Source organism: Zonotrichia leucophrys, chromosome 20 (assembly GCF_028769735.1).
Source record: "Zonotrichia leucophrys gambelii isolate GWCS_2022_RI chromosome 20, RI_Zleu_2.0, whole genome shotgun sequence".
Lineage (NCBI taxonomy): Eukaryota > Metazoa > Chordata > Aves > Passeriformes > Passerellidae > Zonotrichia > Zonotrichia leucophrys.
Window position 1 is genome coordinate 12,700,225 of NC_088189.1, and position 22,260 is coordinate 12,722,484.

Below are 22,260 nucleotides of genomic sequence, written 5' to 3' on the forward strand. Positions count from 1 at the left end.
GGGCCCTGATGAAGGAGGAATGATGATGAGGACTCCATGGATATCAGAAGGCTAATTAATTACTTTATTATACTATATTATTCTACACATCTAAAACTGAACCTGCCAAGCACTCAACCCTGTACACACTGCACTGAATCCTGTGACTGTCCCCCAACAGTCCCCACACACACCTGGCCCTGACAGGCCAAGGAAACAAAACCCCATCACTGTGGGTAAATAATCTCCATGTTGCATTCTACTTTTGCACAAACACAGGCACAGCAAATGATAAGAATTGTGTTTTCTTTCTCTGAGGTTCAGAGAATGCAGTCCCACCCTGCTTGTTTTTCTCAGAAATATTCTTGGGAAGAATTGTGCCTTGCTTTTCTCTGTGAAGGGAAATGTGGCTGCAGTCACTCTGTTCTCAGTCCCTCCGGCTCTGGGGCAGCTGCTGCAGCCACAAGGTGCAAACTCTCAGTGTGCCCAGGGCCCAGTCTGGAGCAGGCTCGAGGGGTTCCACAAAAGGAAAAGGAAAAACAGTCCAGGGAAAATTCGGACTGCTTAGCTAAACTAACTAATGAGCAGGAGCAAAAGCAAGAGGAAAGCAGAAGCAAGAGCAAAGCAAAAAGCAAAAGCAGCACCATGTACTGCCCCATCTCTGTGTCCCACCAGCTGTGAGGGAGTGGCTGGTAACAAAACAAAACAAAACTCTCACTCTTCAGAGTTCTTGAAGGCACAGAACATAATATCCAGCATAAACAGAACACAGGAATGGGGATACCAGCGTCATAACCTCACCCTAGGACATGTCCCCAGCTGGCCCCTTGGTGTGGCTGGGACTGTCCCACCTTCCTGCCCTGCTACCCCTGACTGGATTTATCCCAACAGCTCATGGTATCCTGACATTCCTCTGCTTGCTGCCTGCCCTGCCCTGCCTGGAAGGTTTGTACATCACCCTGTGGGGAAATAGCAAAGGTAAGAAGGTTTTCAGAAAGCTGTAAAAGCTTAGAAACATAAAGAACAGAAAACATAGAGCTAGCTGCAGCTGCAAAGTCTGAAAGTAGAGAAGTTACAATAGTAGAGCAAACAAGGCTGTGAAACAATATTTTGAGTTTTAGGCTTGGCTAAGATAGACCTTAAGACTGCAGGAAAATGTGCTTAGCAAGATGGTAGAAATTTTTAAGTTAATAATGAAGTATTGTGTATAGTAATTATATAATAATGGTAATGGTATTGGTAATGTTAATAATAATATAATAACTGTAATGGTATAATAATGGTATATTGTATTGTTAATAGAAGACATACAAGCAGCATTGTGTGAAGCAGGTGTACATGTGCTTTTAGTAATTGACTTAAACAATTGTCTGTGAGCTTTAGCAATATGCTATTGGCTGGAAGGTTTTTAAAATGCTCTGTACCAAAGAAATCTTTGGCTGCTGCTGCTTGTATGTGAGCTTTTACCATCTTCCTGTTGTCTTAAGCATGTGATGAGGCTGATGCTGCAATAAAAGCTCAAGGAACAAATCCCAGCAGTTGTGAAAAATCCTCCAAACACAAATGGTGCCCCTAGAGGCAGAGGATACCTGTGTGTGTGTGAGCACAGCACGGCCCAAACTCTCAGTTCCACACCAGTGCCACACACACACATTTCATGCATTAAACAGGGAAGGAGGAATGGTTTGGGAGTGCCTCTCCATGATCCTGGGCTGCATGAGGACATGCAGAAAAGATCCAAAACAAAGAGGGTGGCAAGGAAGGGAAGGAACAAGCAGAGCATGAGGAATGGAAACAGCAGCAGCTGGGCACGAGCCAGCCCAGCCTTCCTCAGCAGCTGGATGCTGAGTTTTTCCAAACTGCTCATTAATTTTTCACATCACTCTTCAGCGAGTCTATTACTGGAGTTGGAATTTCAGCCTGCTGTGTGACAAATCCCTCTTGCTGAATTCTTCTGGGAAGGGAGTGAAGAGATCCATCCTTACCCAGACCTAAATACACCATATATCAGAGTCTGCTGGAAGTCACTCCAATTCTCCTTCTTTTGGACCACACTCTCAGGGATGGATTGTTGGGGTGTCTGTGCAGGGCCAGGGGCTGGACTGGATGTTTTCTGTGGGTTCCTTCCAGCTCAGGGCATTCTAAGATTCCTGAAACAGAGATGTACTTTGTAAAGCAATTTATTTATGTTCCAAATCTGGCTTGACTGGATCCACACCTTGATGATGTTCCCTGGATGTCACTCGTATTTTTCAGACACATTCTCTTCCCATTACAAGAAACCTGTAGGATTTCTGAGGAGCTGGAGTGTGGGGTTTGTTCCACCTCTTATTAGATGTCAAACCAGCAGAAAATCTATCATGTTTCTTCTGCTTTTCTTCCATATCAACAGTACTTAAAGAAAGGAGATCAAGTGGAAATTAAAGAAATTTAGTTATAAAACTCATAGGGAAGCACCAACAGGAAAGATTAAAAAAGCAGAGAACAAAGAAAGCAAGAATAAAATGGTCTGACAAACATTAGAATCAATATTAAAAGGGAAGAAAAGAAGTACAAAAGGCTCAAAAAGCCCCACAGAAACTCTGTAAAAAAAGCAATGCCTGGCTTTAGAAATGAGAAATGCAAGGAATGTAACAAATGATTTCAGATCTGATCCTATCAGAGAGAAATCTGATTTCAAAAAAAAAAGCAGCAGCTATAGAGACAGTTTGATAAAAGGCTGTACAATAAAAGATTTGAAAATTGCATCTTCCAACTACTTTAGAGAATGGCAAAAGAAAGGGATACATATTAAAATACACTAATGCTGCAACATTGAATACAAAATGTTCTGTTAGTGGGGAAAAAAAGGTATTTTGACAGGTGTATCAAGATTTACCAGCAATCTCAGTGACCCCATCAGAAAAAAAAGGCAGTGAAAGAATAATTTTAGAATAGCTCCAACAACTGACTGGGAAGAGCACGGAAGCAAACAGCTCACAATTATTTCTGTGGCTGGAAAAAGATCAAACCTTATTTCAGGGCTATTTTTATGGGAGGCAAAGTAGGGCAGTCCTATCCCACTGCTCGGGATAATAATGCAAACAAAGGCTCCTTCAGAGCAGCACTGGGATAAAACCCCAGCGCCTCCCTGGAACACAGGGATTTCTGGAAAACTCTGCAATCCCACTGAGCAGGAGAGGAGCTCCTGGCCATGGCTCACTCTTGTAAATGCAGGTCCACCAACGAAGGAAGGAATGATGAGGAGGACTCCATCTTACCAGAAGGCTCATTTATTACTTTATAATACTATATTATATTAAAGAATACTATACTATACTAAAGAATACAGAAAGGATACTTACTGAATGCTAAAAAGATAATAATGAAAACTGGTGACTCTCTCCAGAGTCCTGACACAGCTTGGCCCTGATTGGCCAAAGAGTGAAAACAACTCCCAGCAGAATGCAATGGAACAATCACCTGTGGGTAAACAATCTCCAAACACATTCCACATGTGAGCACAACACAGGAGAAGCAAATGAGAGAAGAATTGTTTTCCTTTTCTCTGAGGCCTCCCAGCTTCCCAGGAGAAAAACCCTGGGGGAAGGAATCATGTTCAGGGAATGTGAATGCAACAGCTCATCCCTGCCAGGAGCTCTGAGCCTCCAGGCACTCAGAAAGGAGATTTACAGCAAGGAAAATGCACCTTCACCTCCCAGAGCATCCTGCAGGATGCTGGGGCAGCGTGGCCATGAAGCCACAGCAGCATTGGCTGCTGGAAAATCCCTCTTTGGAGCTGAAGGCATCGCTCCAAAGTCAGCTGTAACATCTTTAACTTCTGCCTTCAAAAATGCAAACCACTAAAAAAAGCAATGAAAAAGCTGCTGTAACATGGGAAAGCAATATGTGAGTGTTAAAGGGAAGTCACCTTTGATTGCATCGGGGTTATCCCATAATATTACTGCATTTATAATTTATCTTGGCTGCCTGGCATCGTGTAGCCATGTAAGATTGGATGTTTATTTGCAGAACCAAGCATTAAAACTGTTTTAGCCCTCAGGCCTTCAGGTCTGAAATTCAAATGCAAAATAGCTATGCTGGTGCACAGGCTGCTGCTGCTTCCACAGCCCTGATATTCCCAAAACCTTCTTGGAATGTGTGATATTCCCAAAACCTTCCTGGAATTCAGCCTGGCACTGGGGTTTCAGCCCCAGGGCAGAGGGGATGGCTGTGATCCATCCTGCCCCCGATGTCAATAAAGTGCAAATTGAACCACGTGGAAATGAATCTCCCAACTGCACTGAAACTGGTGGCAGCACATTCCAGGTGTTCTGTGGAAGTTCAGAGCCTCAGAGTTTGGGGTGGGTAGCTGGAATTCAACTGTTGGAACCCTGGGTGCTGAGAATTTCAGACTTTCTGTGGTTTTAGGCACAGACCCTCAAGAGAACACTGCATGTAACCTGAGGCCATGGAGAAGGCTTCAAAAATTGAATGATAGAACTGGGATTGTGGGTGTGGAGTTTGAACAGAAGTGTGTGATATCACAGGGTGGAAAACTTGGAGTTTAAGGGTTTAGAATATAGTAATATATATAAAAAACAAGATGGAGGTTTTAGGGCAGAGGCTGCTCATTTTTCTTTACCTTCTTCTCCTTCCTCTTCACCTTCTTCTCCATGGGTTTGGGTGGTATTTTGTAATTGGACAGAAAAGTCCACACTGCAGGACATGGGTGATTAGTTAATGGGTTAAAAGTAAAAATAATTTAGCTGTAATTTCTTAATTGGATAGTTTTTCCTTAAAAGACCTTGTAGGCATAGATATGGGGCCATTTTGTACCTTGTTAGTGAAATGCTGTAGAACTCACTACTTGTAAGACTGTGATAAAAATAAGAATTAATAAACATCTGAGTCCAAACATGAAATATCATCTTAAGCACTTTCAATCCTGACTCTGACCCAGGTTGAAAAAGAAGATAAAACGTGACAGACAACCTTCATTTGGAGCCACACAATTAATGACTCCCACCCTGTGTCTCCCTGCCAAGGGCACAGCACAGATTGTCCCCACTGAAATGATGTTTCCAGACCTCCAGGGCTCCACATTTCATCATCATTGTCCCATGGAAGCCTCAAGCTATGGGGAAGAGAGGCTTCTTTTTGGGATCAGTACAATTCAAAGGGTGATAAAGGGCAGGTGATTTTCAAAAAAAGGACAATAAATGGGAGGATTCAAAATACCCAAATGCCCCAACCATTCTTATCCTTCTCCTGCAGTTACTGGGGGTTTCTCCTGCCTGGAAGAACCATCCCACACTATCCATGGCCCATGAGGGATCAGTGTGAGGGACCCCAGACAGTGACCATGGATGAAGGGAACAGGGATTTTGTGGGGGTTTTGCACCACTTGAGCCAGAGGAATATTCAAGAGAAGACCCCAACCCAGAGCAGGGCAGTGGAAACACCACAGGTGGGAGATGGAGATCATCACACCTGAGTTACCCTCTCACCTCTGGGGCAAAGCACAGGAGTTCAGGGACAGCTTTTACAATTGAAAATGTAAATATACACACACACAAGTTTAGTTAATCATGTGTTTTCTGAGTTTTTCCTTCTCATTTGAGTTATATTTTTATTTTGTAGGTGATGAGCTGAGGCTGCAGCTCTGCCCAGAAAGGAGTCCCTGGCAGGACTTGAGTGGGATGATCTCCCTGGTGGTGCCAGGTACTCCAGGAATTTCAATGGAAAATGAGAGGCCATGCAGGACTGGAATAAATTTCTCAAAATTCTGTCAGTCAGCAAATAAGGAAAAATTGTAATTTCTGTGGATGAATGAAACTGAGCTGGATCAGATGTTATTTCACATTGCAGAGTAACTGTCTCCTTTGGGTATTTAAGTTGTGCTTTCTACATCTATTACTAAATTTCAATCAGGTCTTACAGAGCACGGAAAAGGTTTCAAAGGTAATTAAATTCTTACACAATGTTAAAGAAATGGGCAGCTGGCCAAGAGACGGGCAGGGGAAGCATCCTAAGTGCTGGAGACAGCACTGTGTGAGCTGGGAGAGCAGCAGCCACTGCAGGGTTGGGGAAGAGAGTGCAAATCCCAGGGGAAGCTCAGCCAGGACCTGGAATAAGTCATGAGACTGAACCTGGCCCAGCATGTGGGGAGAGTGTGGGGTCAAAGGACACACAGAACTTCTCCTCAAGTGCTCCACAGGCCTCTGGAGCACCAAGCCAGAGAACTTCTGGCCTTACCCCATGTCCTGGGTTGTAAGGTCTGTGTGTGTTCTGTCCCCATCTGTCAGAGCTGGGGCAGTTCTCTGCTGTTCCTGGGGCAGTTTTCTTTCTCTCTCCCACAGCCAACCCTCCCTCCAGGAGATCTCTGCTGTCCATGGCCACTGAGTGTCCCTGCAGGGCTGATCCAATCCCAGCATCCCATGGGGAGATGCTCCGCCCAGGGGAGGAGCCAAGCATTCCTCCCTGGATCCAATCTGAGCCTGGCCCAGCACAGCAGCCTTTGCCCCCTGCATTGCCAGAGGAGCAGCTTTCTGCTGCCCTGCATGGCCAGAGGGAGCCCAGGCCCATCTGCAGCAGCCCTGGAGCTGCAGAGGAAAACTCCCCCCTTGTGCAGGATCCCTGCTGCAGCAGAGCCACAGCTGGCACTGCAGGAGGGCTGAGCCCCCATGGGATGGGGCTGGGACACCCCCTGACACACAGGGGCCAGGGCCTGTGATCACTCTGGCAGCGTTGGTTTTGTACTATTGTATTTGTATTTTTAATTTTCCTATTAAAGATCTGTTATTTCTACTCCCATATCTTTGCCTGAGAGCCTTTTAATTTCAAAATTATAATAATTTGGAGGGAGAAGGTTTACATTTTCCATTTCAAGAAAGGCTCCTGCCTTCTTCAGCAGACACCTGGCTGTTCAAACCAAGACAACAATCTCCTGGGCCCTGGGGGATTTGCAGGGAGCTTTCAGGTCCCCACATTTCCCTGCTCAGAGCCCTGCCCAGCTCCTGTAGATCCCTTCCCTGGGATGTGACAGGAGATCTGGTCCAGCACAACTCCACACCTCCCTGGGCCTGGGATGTTCTCAGGGACACCAATCTACTCTGCAGGCTGGTGACACATGCAGGGCTGTGCAGATTCCCTCATTATCCCTCTCCATGTTTAATCCCAGCCCTTCCCAAGGCATCCCAGGAGGGCTCATCCCAGGCTGAGCAGGAACCCCAGCTCAGCAAGGCCTGGCTTGCTAAGGCAAAGTATTGCTGGAATTAATACAGGAAAAAAATGGCCCTGGTGTCCTTCCTATTTTTATTTTCTTTCCCAGCCAAGCTGCCTGCTCCTTGGGATTTGGATTTCTTCAGCTGCACAGAAGGGCATGTGATTTATTGCAATTGGAAAGCTGGCAGACAAAAAAGGCTGTGAAATTATTTTGTATCTGACACAATCATTAGTGGTATTATTTCTTTTGGAGCTGGAAAGGACACTTATAAAACATCTAACAAGCTGCTAAGGAGATTGCCTAAAGCAGTGATTTTCAAAATGTGCTGCTGGAGCCCATTCTTTGTGCTCTGCACATATATCAAACTCCAGTTTCTTTTTATGGAAAGGACTTCAAATAATATTTCTGAGGGGTGTTTGTGACAGTTTGCTGGTCACCCTCTTCAAATACATGCCACCTGCTGATGGCATGGTATGGAGATGACTGAAAGAGGCCAGGACACTGTAAGTGAGTGTCTTGTGGGGCCGAGGGGCACCCAGAGCTCCTCTTCTCCTTTGTGACTCCCTCTGTGCTCGTGGACCATGCAAACCCTCCAAATCCAGGCACTAGGCCTGGCATCAGTCTCTAAGGATGCCCTTGGAGGGGTATGGGTGGTCTCCTGTGTGTCCCACTTCACTTGATGCAGCCAGAACCTGTCCAGAGGTCCAGCCTGCTTTGGAAGTTCTGGCTCAGATACAGGAGGTGCTGATGGATTTCTGTGATGAAATAAGCCCTGTCCTCCCTTCTGGGAAGGACCTCAAAGCCCATCCAGTCCCACCCCTGCCATGGCAGGGACACCTTCCACTGTCCCAGGCTGCTCCCAGCCCTGTCCAGCCTGACCAGGGACACTGCCAGGGCAGCCCCAGCTTCTCTGGGCACCCTGTGCCAGGGCTTCCCCACCCTCATAGGGGAGAATTTCTTTCCAGTATCCAATCCAAACCCACTCCTTCTCAGTCTGAAGCCATTCCCCCTTGTCCTGTCACTCCAAGCCCTTGTCAAGAGTTTCTCTCCATCTTTCCTGCTGTCTCCTTCAGGCACTGCAAGGCTGGAATTAGATCCCCCCAGAGCCTTCTCTTTTCCAGGCTGAACAGCCCCAACTCTCTCAGCCTTTCCATCAGAGCTGCTCCATCCCTCTGATCACCTTCGTGCCTGCTCTGGAGTCACTCCAGAAGCTTCCATGCCCTTGGATGTGTTTCTGGAGGGGGATGGATGGCTGGAGAGCAGAGCCCAGCCTGACCTCCTGGCTGCCCTGCTCTCACTGCGAGTGCAGCTCCTGCACAAGAACTCTGCCACATTAGAGACTGACTGTGCCTTCTCCTCCCAGAGGGAGCAAATCCAAGGATTTGGCAACTTCTGCTGGCCAGATCTGTGTAACCGTGTTCACAGGGGTCTGAGGAAGAGGGAAGAGATGAGGATCTGACTCCATGTTTCAGAAGGCTGATTTATTATTTTATGATATATATTTTATTAAAACTACACTAAAAGAATAGAAGAAAGGATTTCATCAGAAGGCTAGCTAAGAATAGAATAGGAAGGCTTGTGGCTCAGACAGAGAGTCTGAGCCAGCTGACTGTGATTGGCCATTAATTAGAAATAACCACGAGACCAATCACAGATGCACCTGTTGCATTCCACAGCAGCAGATAATCATTGTTTACATTTTGTTCCTGAGGCCTCCCAGCTTCTCAGGAGGAAAAAAATCCTAAGGAAAGGATTTTTCATAAAAGATGCCTGTGACAGATCTGCTCTGGGAAACTCTTATTTCCCTGGCTGAGGGGGCTGTGAGTTGAGCAGGACGTGCTCAGTAACCCCAGCCCTCACCTGGCACTTTGCACCAGCTGATCCCAAAGGCTGTTGTGGAAAAAGGTGAAAATCATGGACACCATTTCAAAGCTGAGACACAAACCAAACAGTCGCAGACAAAGTCACCCCACAGGCAGCTGGCAGGGCTGAGTCCCACAGTCCTCAAGGCCAGCCCAGTGCTCCAGCCCCATTCCCACCACCAGCGCTGGGATGGCTGCTGCTCATTGCTGTCAGCTGGCTGAGGGGGACTGGAAGGAGCTGTTGTCATGGATACAGCATCCACAGGCTGTGCTGCTGCTCTTCCACAGGAGCTCTGGGGGCTGCAGACACCAGTGCAGCCATCAGCGCAGGGAGGGTGAGGGATTCACAGCACAGACTGAGCTGGCACCTCTGGGACTGACCCAGCTGTGGGTGTGACGGTGTTCACAGGGGTCCCAGGATGAGGGAAGAGTCAAGGATCTGACTCCATGTTTCAGAAGGTTTGATTTATTATTTAATGATATATATTATATTAAAAGTATACTCAAAGAATAGAAGAAAGGATTTAATCAGAAGGCCAGCTAAGAATAGAAAAAGAAAGAATGATATCAAAGGTTTGTGGCTTGGACAGAGAGCCTGAGCCACCTGACTGTGATTGGCCATTAATTTGAAACAACCACATGAGACCAATCACAGATGCACCTGTTGCATTCCACAGCAGCAGATAATCGTGGTTTACATTTTGTTCCTTTTTCTCAGGAGGAAAAATCCTAAGAAAAGGATTTTTCATAAAAGATGTCTGTGACAGCTGGAGTCACCAATGTCCCCAGCACCAGCAGCTGCCAGGACCTGTGGAGTCACCTCCCATCAGCTCTGTGCAAGATTCACACACAGTTTGTGCCCTTCCCCGTTGTTTTGGGTTTTTAAAAGTTTTTTTAAGCCTTCTGATGTTTACATTTTTGTAACAAACTTTCTTACATACTTTATGTAAATAACTTACTGTTTTGTGTTCTTTTATGAAAGAAGAGAAATTTGATGAATTGCTAGTTTGTCCAGTGTCATTGGAGAAATGGCATTGTTATCCTCCAATTCACTGTTACTTTTGGAAATCTATAAATGCTAGAGTCAGAAATTAAACACTCTCTTTTTTACCTCAGAAAGTCCAGTGTCCACCTCATTTTATTCCATGTCCTAAAGTTTCACTTCCCAGCCCCACAGCACCTCTCTGTCCCTGGCCCTTCCTTGGGTGGTCCCAGCAGTGGAGAGGGATGCCCCACCACACCCACACAAAGCATCCCCTGAGGAGGCTGTATCTGCAGAGAGCCCCAGGTGAGAACCAAGCTGTAACTTGGCTGAAATTGGGTGGATTATGGGGAAAAGGTGCAGCCAATGCCTGTTTGGCCTCTTCCCATGCCCTTTTTCTTTTGTAGGATTGTGGAATATCCTCAGCTGGAAGGGACTCATAAAGATCATGGAGTCCAGCTCCAGCACAGAGACCCAACAACTCCACCCTGAGCATCCCTGGCAGAGCTGTCCAAACGCTCCTGGAGCTCTGGCAGCCTCGGGGCCATGGCTTGTGCTGTGCTGATGAGCCAGATAAAGCTCATCCTCTGGAATATGGTAGCTCTCATTTCAACAGGTTCAAAATCCAATTTCCCACATAAACATCCTCAGAAGATGGAATCAGAATCATGGGATCATGGAATTATTAAGGCTGGAAAAGGCACTTCAGATCATCGAGTCTGACCATCCCTCCAGCAAACCATGATGTCCCCAAGCCCATGGAAATAAAACTGGATACTTTGGAGAAATTAGAAATAAAACTATGAAAGATGCATTGTAGTAGGACCCACAAGGGGTAGTTTTAGATGATTGGCTTTAAGGCATCTACAGCATGGTGTGACAAAAGCTGATAGGCCAAGAAATGTTTATATTGTAATCAGGGAATAACTGGCTTCTGGTTGTGATGGTTTGAATTATAACATCTGTATTGTCTCACCCTTCTCATGAGACTGAAAATGGAATAAAAGTTTTTAAATCACCTCTCAGTTGCCCCATCTCTGGGTCAGGAAAGGGCTGAATCCAACACACACCCACAGGTTTTTTGAACACTTCTAGGGATGGTGATGGCACCAGTGCCCTGAGCAGCTGTTCTAAAGCCTGACCATCCTCTGGGTAAGGAAATTCCTCCCAACATCCAACCTAAACCTCCCCTGGTGAAACTCAAGGCTGTTCCTCCTGCAGGCAGAGGCAGCCTGACACCTCAGGCCACCAAGGACCTTTTTGTCCCTGCAGGAGGAGGTGACAAGCACCACAAGCATGGTCATCTACAGCCTTACAGGAGCACAGGGAGCTCTGTGCAGGAGGGTGACACACTCCAGGGCTGCTGCTGTCACAGCCCAAAGCAGAGGGACAAACCTCCAGGCAAAGCACAACCCCTGAATTGAGATTACAAGTGCACAGTTTAAATAAAATGTACTACACCACAAAGCAGAAAACTTAATAGACATTCCCATAGTCATTGCTGATAAAATGGAGACCTCCAAGTGAAACTGCTTCACACAGGGCAAGGTGTGCCTGCCTAACTCCAGGGTAATTAACAGCAATTAACGAGCCCCATCAGCCCTGTCCTTCTCTGATTGGCCAGGGCAGGGCCTGGCTCCCTCCTGCTGCTTCCCAGAGCTGCCAGTCCCTGAGGTCCCGCCTTGCCCCATCCCAGGCACCATAAAAAAAGCAGGACAGCTGATAGAGTGCAGTTGGTGCTTGCTTCTTCTGTGCTGCTGCTTTGCTCGTCTCCAGCAGGTAACACAGGGGCTGTTCTGGACCTTCCAGGGGGAATGTTTAGGTCTGGGGTGTGGAAGCAGCAGGGAAGACCCTTGAACTCTGTTTTCCCTCAGTTGTGGTCTTGTTGTTTCTTTGAGTCAAGAGTTTCTTGAAGCCTTGGTGGGATATGATGCTTTTGCTGGGGCTACTTAAAAACAGAGGCTGGGTAAGATTAAGAGGGTAAAAAAGCAGTTATATTTGTTGAGGGGTCTTCTTCATCCAGGGCAGAGAAAGCCCCCCAAGTCCACCCAAAAATGGATCACAGGTCTTGGGTTTTCACACTTTTATAAATTTGGTCCATTTGTATATTGGGGGTTCATCTTGTAATTACAGCTTTAGGAAATGAAGTCATTTACCCCGAGTTTGCTGCCCTCAACTCACTTTTGTTTCCCTCTCTGGGCCCTGAGGCAGTGAGGTGTCCTTGACTGCCAGGCCTGGAGAGGAATTGTTGTGTCTGCCCAGACTGGGAAAGCAGCAGCTCACACTGTGTGTGGGGGGGTTTGGAGTTGTACACTAAAGAACTGCAGGGTTACAAAACTATAAAAAATAGAAAATCTAAAATCCTAAGGCATCAGAGGAAGGAAGCATGTTGTACCTTTGTCTAATATAAATATATTAATAATGTTTGGTCTTTAGGGTGAAGAAAGGGAGGTGGTGGAGTCCCCATCCCTGGGTGTGTTTAACAAAGCCTGGATGTGGCACTGGGTGCCAGGGTTTAGTTGAGGGGTTGGGGCTGGGTTGGACTCACTGATCTTGAAGGTCTCTTCCAACCCAGTGATTCTGTGAATTCTGTGAAAGAATGCTCTCCTTGTTCCTTTAATTATCACAAACCACCTGGAACTTAAACTTGAAACTGGATGGATTTGCAAGTGGCACAGACCCCCTCCTATGAGGCTGTTCTGGGGTGTTCCCTGAAAGAGAAAAGGAATTCTTCTCTTTCATGACCTTCAAGGGATGCGTCCCCTTTGGAGGGGGATGTTTCCCTAAGGCCTTGGTGTTCCTTGCATTGCAGCTGCCATGGCCTCTGCTGTGCCCCACGAGGAAGAGGCTGCCCAGAGCTCCCCAGAGATGGAGAAGGAGGAGGAGCAGGAGGTTGGTGCTCCCTGTGAGATGTGGAGTGGCAGCTCTGGGGTGCAGGGTGAGGAGGTGGCCCTGCTGTGGCTGAGGGCAGCTGAGCTCCAAAAAATGGGAATTTCCTCTGCTCAGACTGTGCCCTGCAGCTTCTGGGAGAAACCACAGACAAAGATGTGGGCCTGAAGTCCCTGTAATCTCTTAGGCTCATCAAAATTAGCTGGTTCTTGGCTAGGAAAGATGTTTCTCTAACTCAGGATCCTTGCTCCTGGCAAGCAGGGCTCCCATGGAAAGGCTGCAATGTTTCAGCCTCCCTGAGACCTGCTGCTCTTGCTCTGCTCCTGTGACCAAATCTGCCAGCTCAAAACCAACTCAGTCCTGCCTGGTGGAGCTTTTCTTGGGATATTGGCTTGTCAGATAACTATTCCAGGTGAATTGGACATGGGTTCATGGCAGAAAGACTGAGGTTGCCCCCAAACTTCATTGTTCTTTGTGCTAGAGGAAAACTTTCTTGGGGTGCACATTCATTCATGCCAAAGCTCTCCAGCTCGTGTCACAACGGAATTATGGATTTAATTAGGTGTGTGAGCAAGGCAAGAGTGTCTTCCTCAGGCAGGCCAGGTGATTTGGTGACAATTTCTCCCCAAGAGGGAATTCCAGAACAAAACTCCTCAGGGCCACATTCAGAGCTTCATGGCTGCACTTTTCTTTGCTCTTCCAGGCTGCAGTGAAGGAGGTGGCCAATCTGAGCCTGGTGAGCTCTGCCTGTGAGGTGGTTTCTGCAGCTTGTGACTTCAGCAAGGAGAGCCAGCCCTGCCTGAGCTCTGTGTGCGATGCTGCAGAGAAGGGAGTGCAGAGTGTGACCCAGGCCACGGCCAGCTGTGTGCAGCCCACGCTGGCCAACCTGGAGCCCCATGGTAAATCCCTGGGGAAGGGCAGGCCCTGCCTGGGAGGGGCTCTCTGGGCTCCTTCCCCACCTGGGAGGAGTCCTGGGGTGGGGAAATGCACCTCTCCATTGCCATAGTGCAAGGACAGCCCATGGCTTATAAAGCAGGCTGAAGCTGGGCCCTAATCCCAGCAGTGTGAGGGAGAGTCAGGGGTTGAGTCTGATGCTGATTTTCCTAAAACTGATGTTTTCAAGGTGGAACTTGAGGTGAAACTGCAAAAACTGTTTTGATACTTTTTTGGTTCTCTCTTCAGTGTGTGCAGTGAGTGAACATGCTGCCAAGGGTTTGGAAAAACTGGGGGAGGAGCTGCCACTCGTTCCAAAGCTAGTGGAACAGGTAAGAGTTAAAGGCTGTGCTGTCCCTGGCAGGCAGAGGGGCTTGGTTCTTGTGGGATTTCTAAGCTAGGACTCTTCTCCCCTGGGGAGGAGGAGGAGGAGACTCAGAATAAATCCTCCCAGGAGGAGGCAGGGGCAGCAGGAGCTGGGCACCTGGCAACCTCCAGCACCCCCATGTTAGGGATAAAACAATAATGGCATGAAACCCTCAGTAAGTGCAAAGAAGATTTAGGGTCACACACCTGAGTAAACTCTGAACTGACACTGTGCTATTTGCCCTCTGTGAGACACAACCCACTCCATCACCTGCCATTCCCCTGTTCCCCAGATGCTGCCTGGCACAAAGGAGCTGCTGTCATCCACCGTGGCTGAGGTGAAGGAGGCTGTGAGCAGCAGAGTGCTGGAGGCCCTGGATGTCACCAGGGTCACCCTGCAGGGCAGCGAGGGGACAGCCACACCTGCAGTGACCAGTCTGGAGCCTGCAGTGCCACAGAGGGGTGTCCTTGGAGCAGAGGCTGTGCTGGGGACAGCAGAAGGTGACTCTCTCCCCATTGGAAATGAGGAGCTAGGTAAGGAAAGGGTGGATGGGGCTGTGGAAGGAGGAGATGTTGGAATGGGGGTGGTCAGGCCCACTCCTCACCCCACTACTCTGCAATGGGGATAATGGGAAGAGGAGAATCCCAGTGTTAATGTTCAGGAACGTAATCACAGCATGATTCTATGCAGGTGCTTTTACTGAAGAGCTCTGGGTGTCAGAGGTACAGACCCAAATCTGACTCCCACATGGGTTAGGGATAAACATGTTTTTATACCCTTATCATTATATAACTACGTATTAATTAATATTAACATATTCTTTTATTAAACTTATATTGTTCTATTGTATACATTGATTTCATCCAAGCATGGATTTTTGTAATTTCCATCAAACCCCCAAACATCATTTCTCATGATTCTTGTTACAATTAAACAATAATTATATCCAATTACCAAACAATCATTGCATTTAACAATCATAAACTTTATCATGTAGCAATCGTATTGTTTATCATAGTCATTAAATGATTATACAGGTGCAGTTCTTCATGATCCAGTAAAGCCCAACATTTTCCCTAAGCCCACCTTAACATTTTCCCAGGGCCTACAAGGCCCAACCTTTCTTTCTAACTCCCCTGAATATCCCATGCTTTTAGAAACATTTTATCCCTATATTATCACCAGAATGGTTTGGGTTGGAAGGCATCTCAAAGCTCATTTTGGGCTTCTCACTGTGGCAATGTTTCTCACTCGGGGTCACCAAATGTGGTGGTGTTCACAGGGGTCCCAGGATGAGGGACGAGATGAGAATCTTGACTCCATGTTTAGAAGGCTGTTTTATTATTTTATGATATATATTATATTAAAAGAAAATTATATACTAAAACTATACAAAAGAATAGAAGAAGGGATTTCATCAGAAGGCTTGAAAGGAATAGAAAGGAATTAAATGATAATAAAATCTTGTGACTGACCAGAGAGTCCGAGACAGCTGTGTCAGAGACATGTTTTATGAAAAATCCTTTCCTTAGTATCTTTTCTCCTGAGAAGCTGGGAGGCCTCAGGAACAAAATGTAAACATTGATTATCTGCTGCTGTGGAATGCAACAGGTGCATCTGTGATTGGTCTCATGTGTTTGTTTCTAATAAATGGCCAATCACAGTCAGCTGGCTCAGATTCAAGCTTTTGTTATCGTTCTTGCTTTTCTATTCTTAGGATTTCATCAGAAGGCTGGCTTTCTTCTATTCTTTTAGTATAGTTTTAATATAATATATATCATAAAATAATAAATCAAGCCTTCTGAGACATGGAGTCAGATCCTCATCTCTTCCCTCATCCTGGGACCCCTGCGAACACGGTCACACAGCTGGACTGTGATTGGCCATTAATTAAAAACAACCACATGAGACCAATCACAGATGCACCTGTTGCATTCCACAGCAGCAGATAATCATTGTTTACATTTAATTTCTGAGACTTCTCAGGAGAAAAAATCCTAGCAAAATGATTTTTCAGAAAATGTCTGTGACATCTCACCAGGGCAGAGATGCTGTCCACTGTCCCAGCGTGCTCCCAGCCCTGTCCAGCCTGGCCTTGGGCACTGCCAGGGATCCAGGGGCAGCCACAGCTGCCAGTCTGGGGTGTGCTGAGCCTTTTGCTGTGCCCCTGTGACCCTGGCACTGTCTGTGTCCCCAGCCCAGCTGGCAGTGTCTGAGGAGGGCATGGCAGCTCTGCCCCTGGAGCAGCAGCAGCAGCACCTGGACTCTCTCCCTGAGGATCTGTGCCTCTTGGCACCGCTGCACTGCCCAGCCAGGATCCAGCAGCTCTTGCAGGGCCTGCAGGGGGCAATGGTACAGCTCCACTGCATGCTCAAGCTGGTAGGTAGAGCCCAGTCCCTGGGAGGAGGGCTCCAAAGCCCTGGTGTTGTCTCAGCTCATTGCTGTGCTGGGGAGCTTTGCAGTTCCCCAGCTGAGCTGTCTGTCCTGGCTCTCTGCTCTTCCCGTGCCACAGATTGACGCATTGCAACAATTTAATCGAAAGCTTCAGGAGGAGAAGGCGGAACTCCACCAGATGTGGCTGGACTGGACTAGGAAGTATCTGAAAGAGAGTGGAGATGAGAGTCCTGCAGAGCCTGAGGTACCTCCTGGGGAGGGAGGCCAAGGGCTCTGGGCACCCCCTGGATTTCTGAGTGACCCATTCCTGATGGTGTCCTGCCTTCCCCCCAGGAGATGGAGTGTGGGACACTGCTGACGGCCCGCAGGATCAGCCAGCAGCTGCAGCTCTCCTGCTCTGAGCTGGTGGCTGCCGTGCAGGACCTGCCCTGCACCCTGCCGGACGCGCTGCAGACGGCTCGGTGTGCCATCAGCGAGCTGCGTGCTGCTTTCTTAGGGGCAAGCTCCTCCCAGGACTTGCCCGGCAGTGTCCTGACCGAGAGCCAGAGGGAGCTGGCTGTGATGCAGGAGTACATTGAGGCGCAGCTGGATTACCTGAAGAAAAACGCTCCTCTGTCCGGGCTGGTGGGACCCTCCTCCCCCAGGGAGGAGGAGGAGGAGGCAGGGGCAGCAGGAGCTGGGCACCTGGAAACCTCCAGCACCCTCATGTAAAGCAATAATGGCTGTTGGCATGAAACCCTCAGTAAGTGGAAAGTGTAAACAATTGTCTTCCTAAAAGCTGCTTGTACTGGGTGATAACTGCTTAAAATAAAACTGCTGCATACAAAAACCGTCTCTGGTTTCTGTTGGACAAAGACTGGGAGGATTGCTGTGCTCTTTCACCTCTTCCTTGATGCAATTCCACTCAGGGATGGAGGAAGAGCAGTGAGCTGTGCAGGATGGATCACAGCTGGTGACTACTGATGCTATCCTGGAAAGCTGAAATTCCTTCTCTCTCCCAAGCTAGGAGGCAAATAACATGCCCTGCTGGCACTGCCCTGTGCTTGGGAGAGCTGTCAGAACCCTGGCATCCCTTGGCATTGCTCCTCCAAGGCCAAGTTCTCCTCCTGCATTTCCCTGCTGCTGCCTGGAGCAGGTTGGTTTGGGGGGCTGTGGCCTCACTGATGAGGGGCACCAGGCAGTGGGTGACAGACACCTGCTGCCAGCACAGGGTTTATGGGGAGCTCAGACTCTGCCACTGCCATGTCCGGCTCCTTTTGGAAGAGCCCAAAGCCTTCAGACTGGCCAGGAGATGCTGTGGGTTGGGCTGATGGACCAGATGCTTGTGGGACTTTGAGAGAAAAACTTTGCTCCTGGCTTCTCATCCTTCTATCTTTGAGATCAGAAGTGGAATCTGCACTTGTGAGTACTGCTTCTTCCAGAGTTATTTTTTTATGTGAAGGTAATTAAAGTTGCTTCATGGGGCTCAGAGACAGGGACTGGAGATGGGGCTTTCTTTGTGGATGGTGAGTGCAGGCTTGAAGAGTGTGGTGTTTGCGAGGGTCTCCAGGACAAGGTGAGAGATGAGGCTCTGACTCCAAGTTCTCAGAAGGCTGATATATTTTATTATGTTTTTATTAATTTTATTATTTTTGTTATATTTTTATTATATTTATTCTCTTTTACTATACTAAAACTATGCTAAAAAGAGAAAGGATACATCAAAAGGCTTAACAAAAATGAATGATAACTTGTGACTGATCCCTCAGAGTCTGACACAGCTGGACTATGATTGGTCATTAATCAAAAACAATTCACATGTTTGGATAAACAATCTCCAGACCATATTCCAGAGCAGCAAAACATGGAGAAGCTGAGGCTTCTCATCTTCCCAGGAGAAATCCTGGTGAAGGGATTTTTCAAAAAATAAAGCTGACAGAAGAGGTGGAGGTTGCTCCTCTCTCACATAGAAGTGATCGCTTTTCCAGCAGCACTCCTCATCCTCAGCCCTGTGTGTAAAGGCTTTGTGCTGAGGCAGCAGCCTGTGGGCTCTGGGTTTGGGCAGCAAATATTCCTTCATGCAGCACAACCCCCTCATGGGGGACAGGTTTGGATCCTGATTCCCTGAGCTCAGCAGATACCAGACAAGGGTCTTCCTCCTGTAGTAACCAGTTTGTGCTGGAGGCAAAATAATCAGGCAGTTTAAGTTGCCAGGCCAAGGTGATGCTGAGATGTGAGAGAGGAATTGCAGGGGTCATCCCTGCACTGTGAGCTGCACAGGGAATTCGCTCTGGAAAAAAACCTCAGCAGTTCTGTCTCCTGTAACTCCTGGTGGACTTGGGGAGTGGGAATTGAGGATATTGGAGCCAGTCCTGCTGCTTGGTGGGGAATAATCTGGGTGCTGTCTTCTTCAAAATGTTAGGGAATTTAATCCACAAACACCAGAGGTTTATGTCCAAAAAGGAGACATAGGAGTCCTTTTACTTTATTCCAATAAATGGAGAGGCCATGGGTCTGGGATCTCTCTAATTTCTGGAGGACTCAGCCTCTTTTTTATCCCAATTTTCCAGCCACATTTCCCTTCTCTCTTTCCCCATTGGCTGAGGTACTTGAGAGGTTCAGACTTCATGGAATTCCTCATACCAAAGATTTCCTTCTCATGTATAACCCTCATTTTAATTTTTAATTCTTATGGTATTTAGGGGTTTTCCCCCATTGTTTCTTTCATCTTTCAATGTTTAATTTCATTTGTCAGCTAACCTAAAGTTTATATGTAAAGGCAAATATCTTTTTCCAGTCATCAATCAGTGGAATCCTTCCCATTTATCTCCCAGTGCTGGTTTTATCTACCAGCAGACCCAGAGCTTGTTTTAAAGACAAATCTGTCATTTCTCTCAATAGCAAAGTTGTCCCTACCCACCTAGGAGTGCCTGAAATTTAAATTTGCCTGATTATAAAAGGGAATTTTAAGGACTAGCTGGGCCACACTTGATATTGATCTGTCAGTGCAGCATGTCTGAGTATTGCTAACATAGTGCTTAGCCCAGCAAATCCTGCTGCTCCTGCCCATGGATCAGTTGTGTTCTTGCCTGGGCATTAAATCTATTTACTGAGAACATTCCTGGCTGCCCACAGCTCATGGGACCCTCTGGGAACGCTGTGTGTGGCCAGCACCTCCCTGTGCTGGAGCTGGTGATGAACAGCCCAGCACCTGTAAAGCTAAAAAAGCCTCCAAAAGGGCTACAGAGACTGTAGCAGAAGAGCTGCCACAGGCTGGAAGGCCGTTCCTGTGGCAGCTCCTAAAGCTCTGCTTGAAAAGCAGAATTCAAGTTCTTACCAGAAGATTGAAATCACTTGGACATTTTCACCTGCTTTAAATCAAACAAGGAGGGAAGCAAGGAGGGACTGGATTTCATACTTCACTTTCTGACACAAAGATTTTTGCCTTGTAGGTACACACAGATTGTGGAAAATAAAAATGTTAACATAGGAGCACCAACAACTGACTGATTGACAAATAAATGTTTTATAACCTGGAAATACAGTAGTGTGCCACCTCCAGCTGGGCTTGCCCCAGGACTAGACTCCATAAAAATCTGCCTAATCTTAGACAGGCTCTCAGACCACAATAATGAGATTTACTGTGTAACAGAGATGAAATTAACAGGTCTCTAAAAAGATACCTGATTTGATATGACTTTTCCACTTTCAGACTTCAAAAATCACTGCATATTTTCTGTCTTACAAGTGTCCAGTAGTGCTAAAGCCAAAGCTTCTTTCCTTCCGAAAAGCACTTCAATTTCTTGAAGTGATCCAAGAAAAGACAAATATCAGTGCATTACAGCTTTGGAATTTACTATGTTTTTTTGCCACTGGCCTGAGAATACTCTTCAGTAGTTTTCTTAGTAAGTGTGTTTATCAGCAAAAGAGATGATGACCTTCTAATTCCTGTGACATCTGTCCTATCAGTCCTGAGCACAACACTGCCAGTTCCTAGAGCCATGATCACACAGGTAGCCGAGCATGTTACTGCTCAGGCAAGCAGAGCTTGAGGAGTAGAAGCCTCTCTCCATTTTACTGTTTAAAATCCAAAGATTCATGGAGCCACGGAGACTTCTTATACCAAGCTAGAAGAGAGAACTCTGAGCAGCTGCACATGGGACAAGTTTGACTTTTAAATTTGATCTGCTCTCATCCATGCTGCAGAAAAAGCAAGGGATGAAGGTGGGAAGAAGCTGGGAATGATAAATGGACTGGCTTCCTGCAGTGTTTAAGGCTGAAGCTCTGAGCTCTGGGAAAGGATCCAGGTTGTTCTTCATTGTCTCCAAGCTTGGGTGATTCTCCATGCTTATTTTGAGGAGTTTTGGACAGAAATGAGAAATGTGCTGGTGATGTGACAACCCCAAGCAAACACCTTAGCAGGGAAGCTGTGCCTTGAGGCAGCTCCTCTGCTCCGAGCAGCCTTGGGGAATGCTGCAGTGCTCCTTAATCCTGCTAATTATTGTCCTGCTGATTGTCTCACCCTCCCCTGTGCCAGCCCACTTCTGGGCTGATTTAAACTTTAAATGCACTCACAGGGGCTTCTTGTTCCACTTTTGGTGGGTGCCACCGCATCCCTCTGCCAGTTTTTGTAACATCTTAATTATTTCATTCACACATTCATGTCCTGCTGCTGTTCTTCCTTCCCTCCCTGCTGTTCTCAAATGCCTGAGCTGTGGGTTAGGGACTGAATGTGCTGCTCTTGGGTGGGGGCCTCCTTGGGCTGACACCTCTTATGGGTGAAATCAGGAGGCATTAACCGACTTATTTCCATGTTTTCCTATCTGGCAGAGGGAATGCATTAAGGAGAGTTTCCCAAGCACTTTAAGGCAATAGATTGGGAAAGGGAAGCTCTCAGGAAGTGCTGGAAGGCAAAAGCTCTGTAGCTGCTTCAAGGAGCTTAATTTCCTCTTCTCCCTTCCATGTTTTCTGTCACTCCTGGATATTGCCATCCCTTCTCCAGAGCTGTGTTATTATTTGCTGCAAATACACTGGGTATAAAACAGTTTTGAGGCCTCCCTGAAGGGCTGCTCAGGGAGCTGAGGCCCTGCCCAGCCAGGAGCTGTTGGGTTCCATTTTCTGGGTCACCTCGAGGTCTTGTGATTGGAAAAAATTGTTGCAGTAAGGTAGAAAAATCATAAAGAAATCATAAAATCAAGCCTGCTGTCCTTGAATCAGTGGCTGGCCTTGTCAAGGTAGCCCTTTGCAAATTCCCATGTGAAAGCAATCCTGGTGTGAGCAGTTCATTAACATAACAATCTACTCCTGGGTGAAAAACAACCAGCACCTGTATAAACTAGTTTTCATTTTTCTATCTAATGGTGTAAAAACGTCTCTCACAAACAACTTTCCCTGCACGTAAACACTGGAGTTTGAGTAACCAATTAATACAGAATAACAACTTGTTACCAACTAATAATTGGCAAGAAAGCTCCTGACCAATGGGAGTCACACATAAGGTCTGTAAAACTGCATAAAAATGAGTTAAGTACATAAAGAAAGGGCTTTTTCCACCAAGAAGAAAAATGGGGTCATGTGTGTGATTTATTCCCATAAAATTCAAGATGTTCAGAGCTCATAGAATTAATTTGGAATGGGATGGGTTGAAGTTGCTGTGGCTGGTCAGTGT

General features: G+C 46.9%; 1 protein-coding gene and 1 long non-coding RNA gene across 2 annotated transcripts; both read left to right on the forward strand.

The window, feature by feature from the left end:
- The first annotated feature begins 717 nt into the window (after positions 1-717).
- Positions 718-6,773, forward strand: LOC135456309 (uncharacterized). Its single transcript, XR_010442502.1, has 3 exons — positions 718-957; positions 5,602-5,682; positions 6,321-6,773. It is a non-coding gene; the product is annotated as an uncharacterized LOC135456309 (long non-coding RNA).
- A 4,915-nt stretch (positions 6,774-11,688) lies between these two features.
- LOC135456123 (perilipin-3-like) lies at positions 11,689-17,442 on the forward strand. Its single transcript, XM_064729800.1, has 8 exons — positions 11,689-11,809; positions 12,843-12,922; positions 13,623-13,818; positions 14,102-14,184; positions 14,512-14,752; positions 16,417-16,598; positions 16,732-16,857; positions 16,947-17,442. The coding sequence occupies exons 2-8, from the start codon at positions 12,848-12,850 to the stop codon at positions 17,322-17,324; spliced, it is 1,281 nt and encodes a 426-aa protein (XP_064585870.1). The 5' UTR covers positions 11,689-11,809; positions 12,843-12,847; the 3' UTR covers positions 17,325-17,442.
- The last annotated feature ends 4,818 nt before the right edge of the window (positions 17,443-22,260 follow it).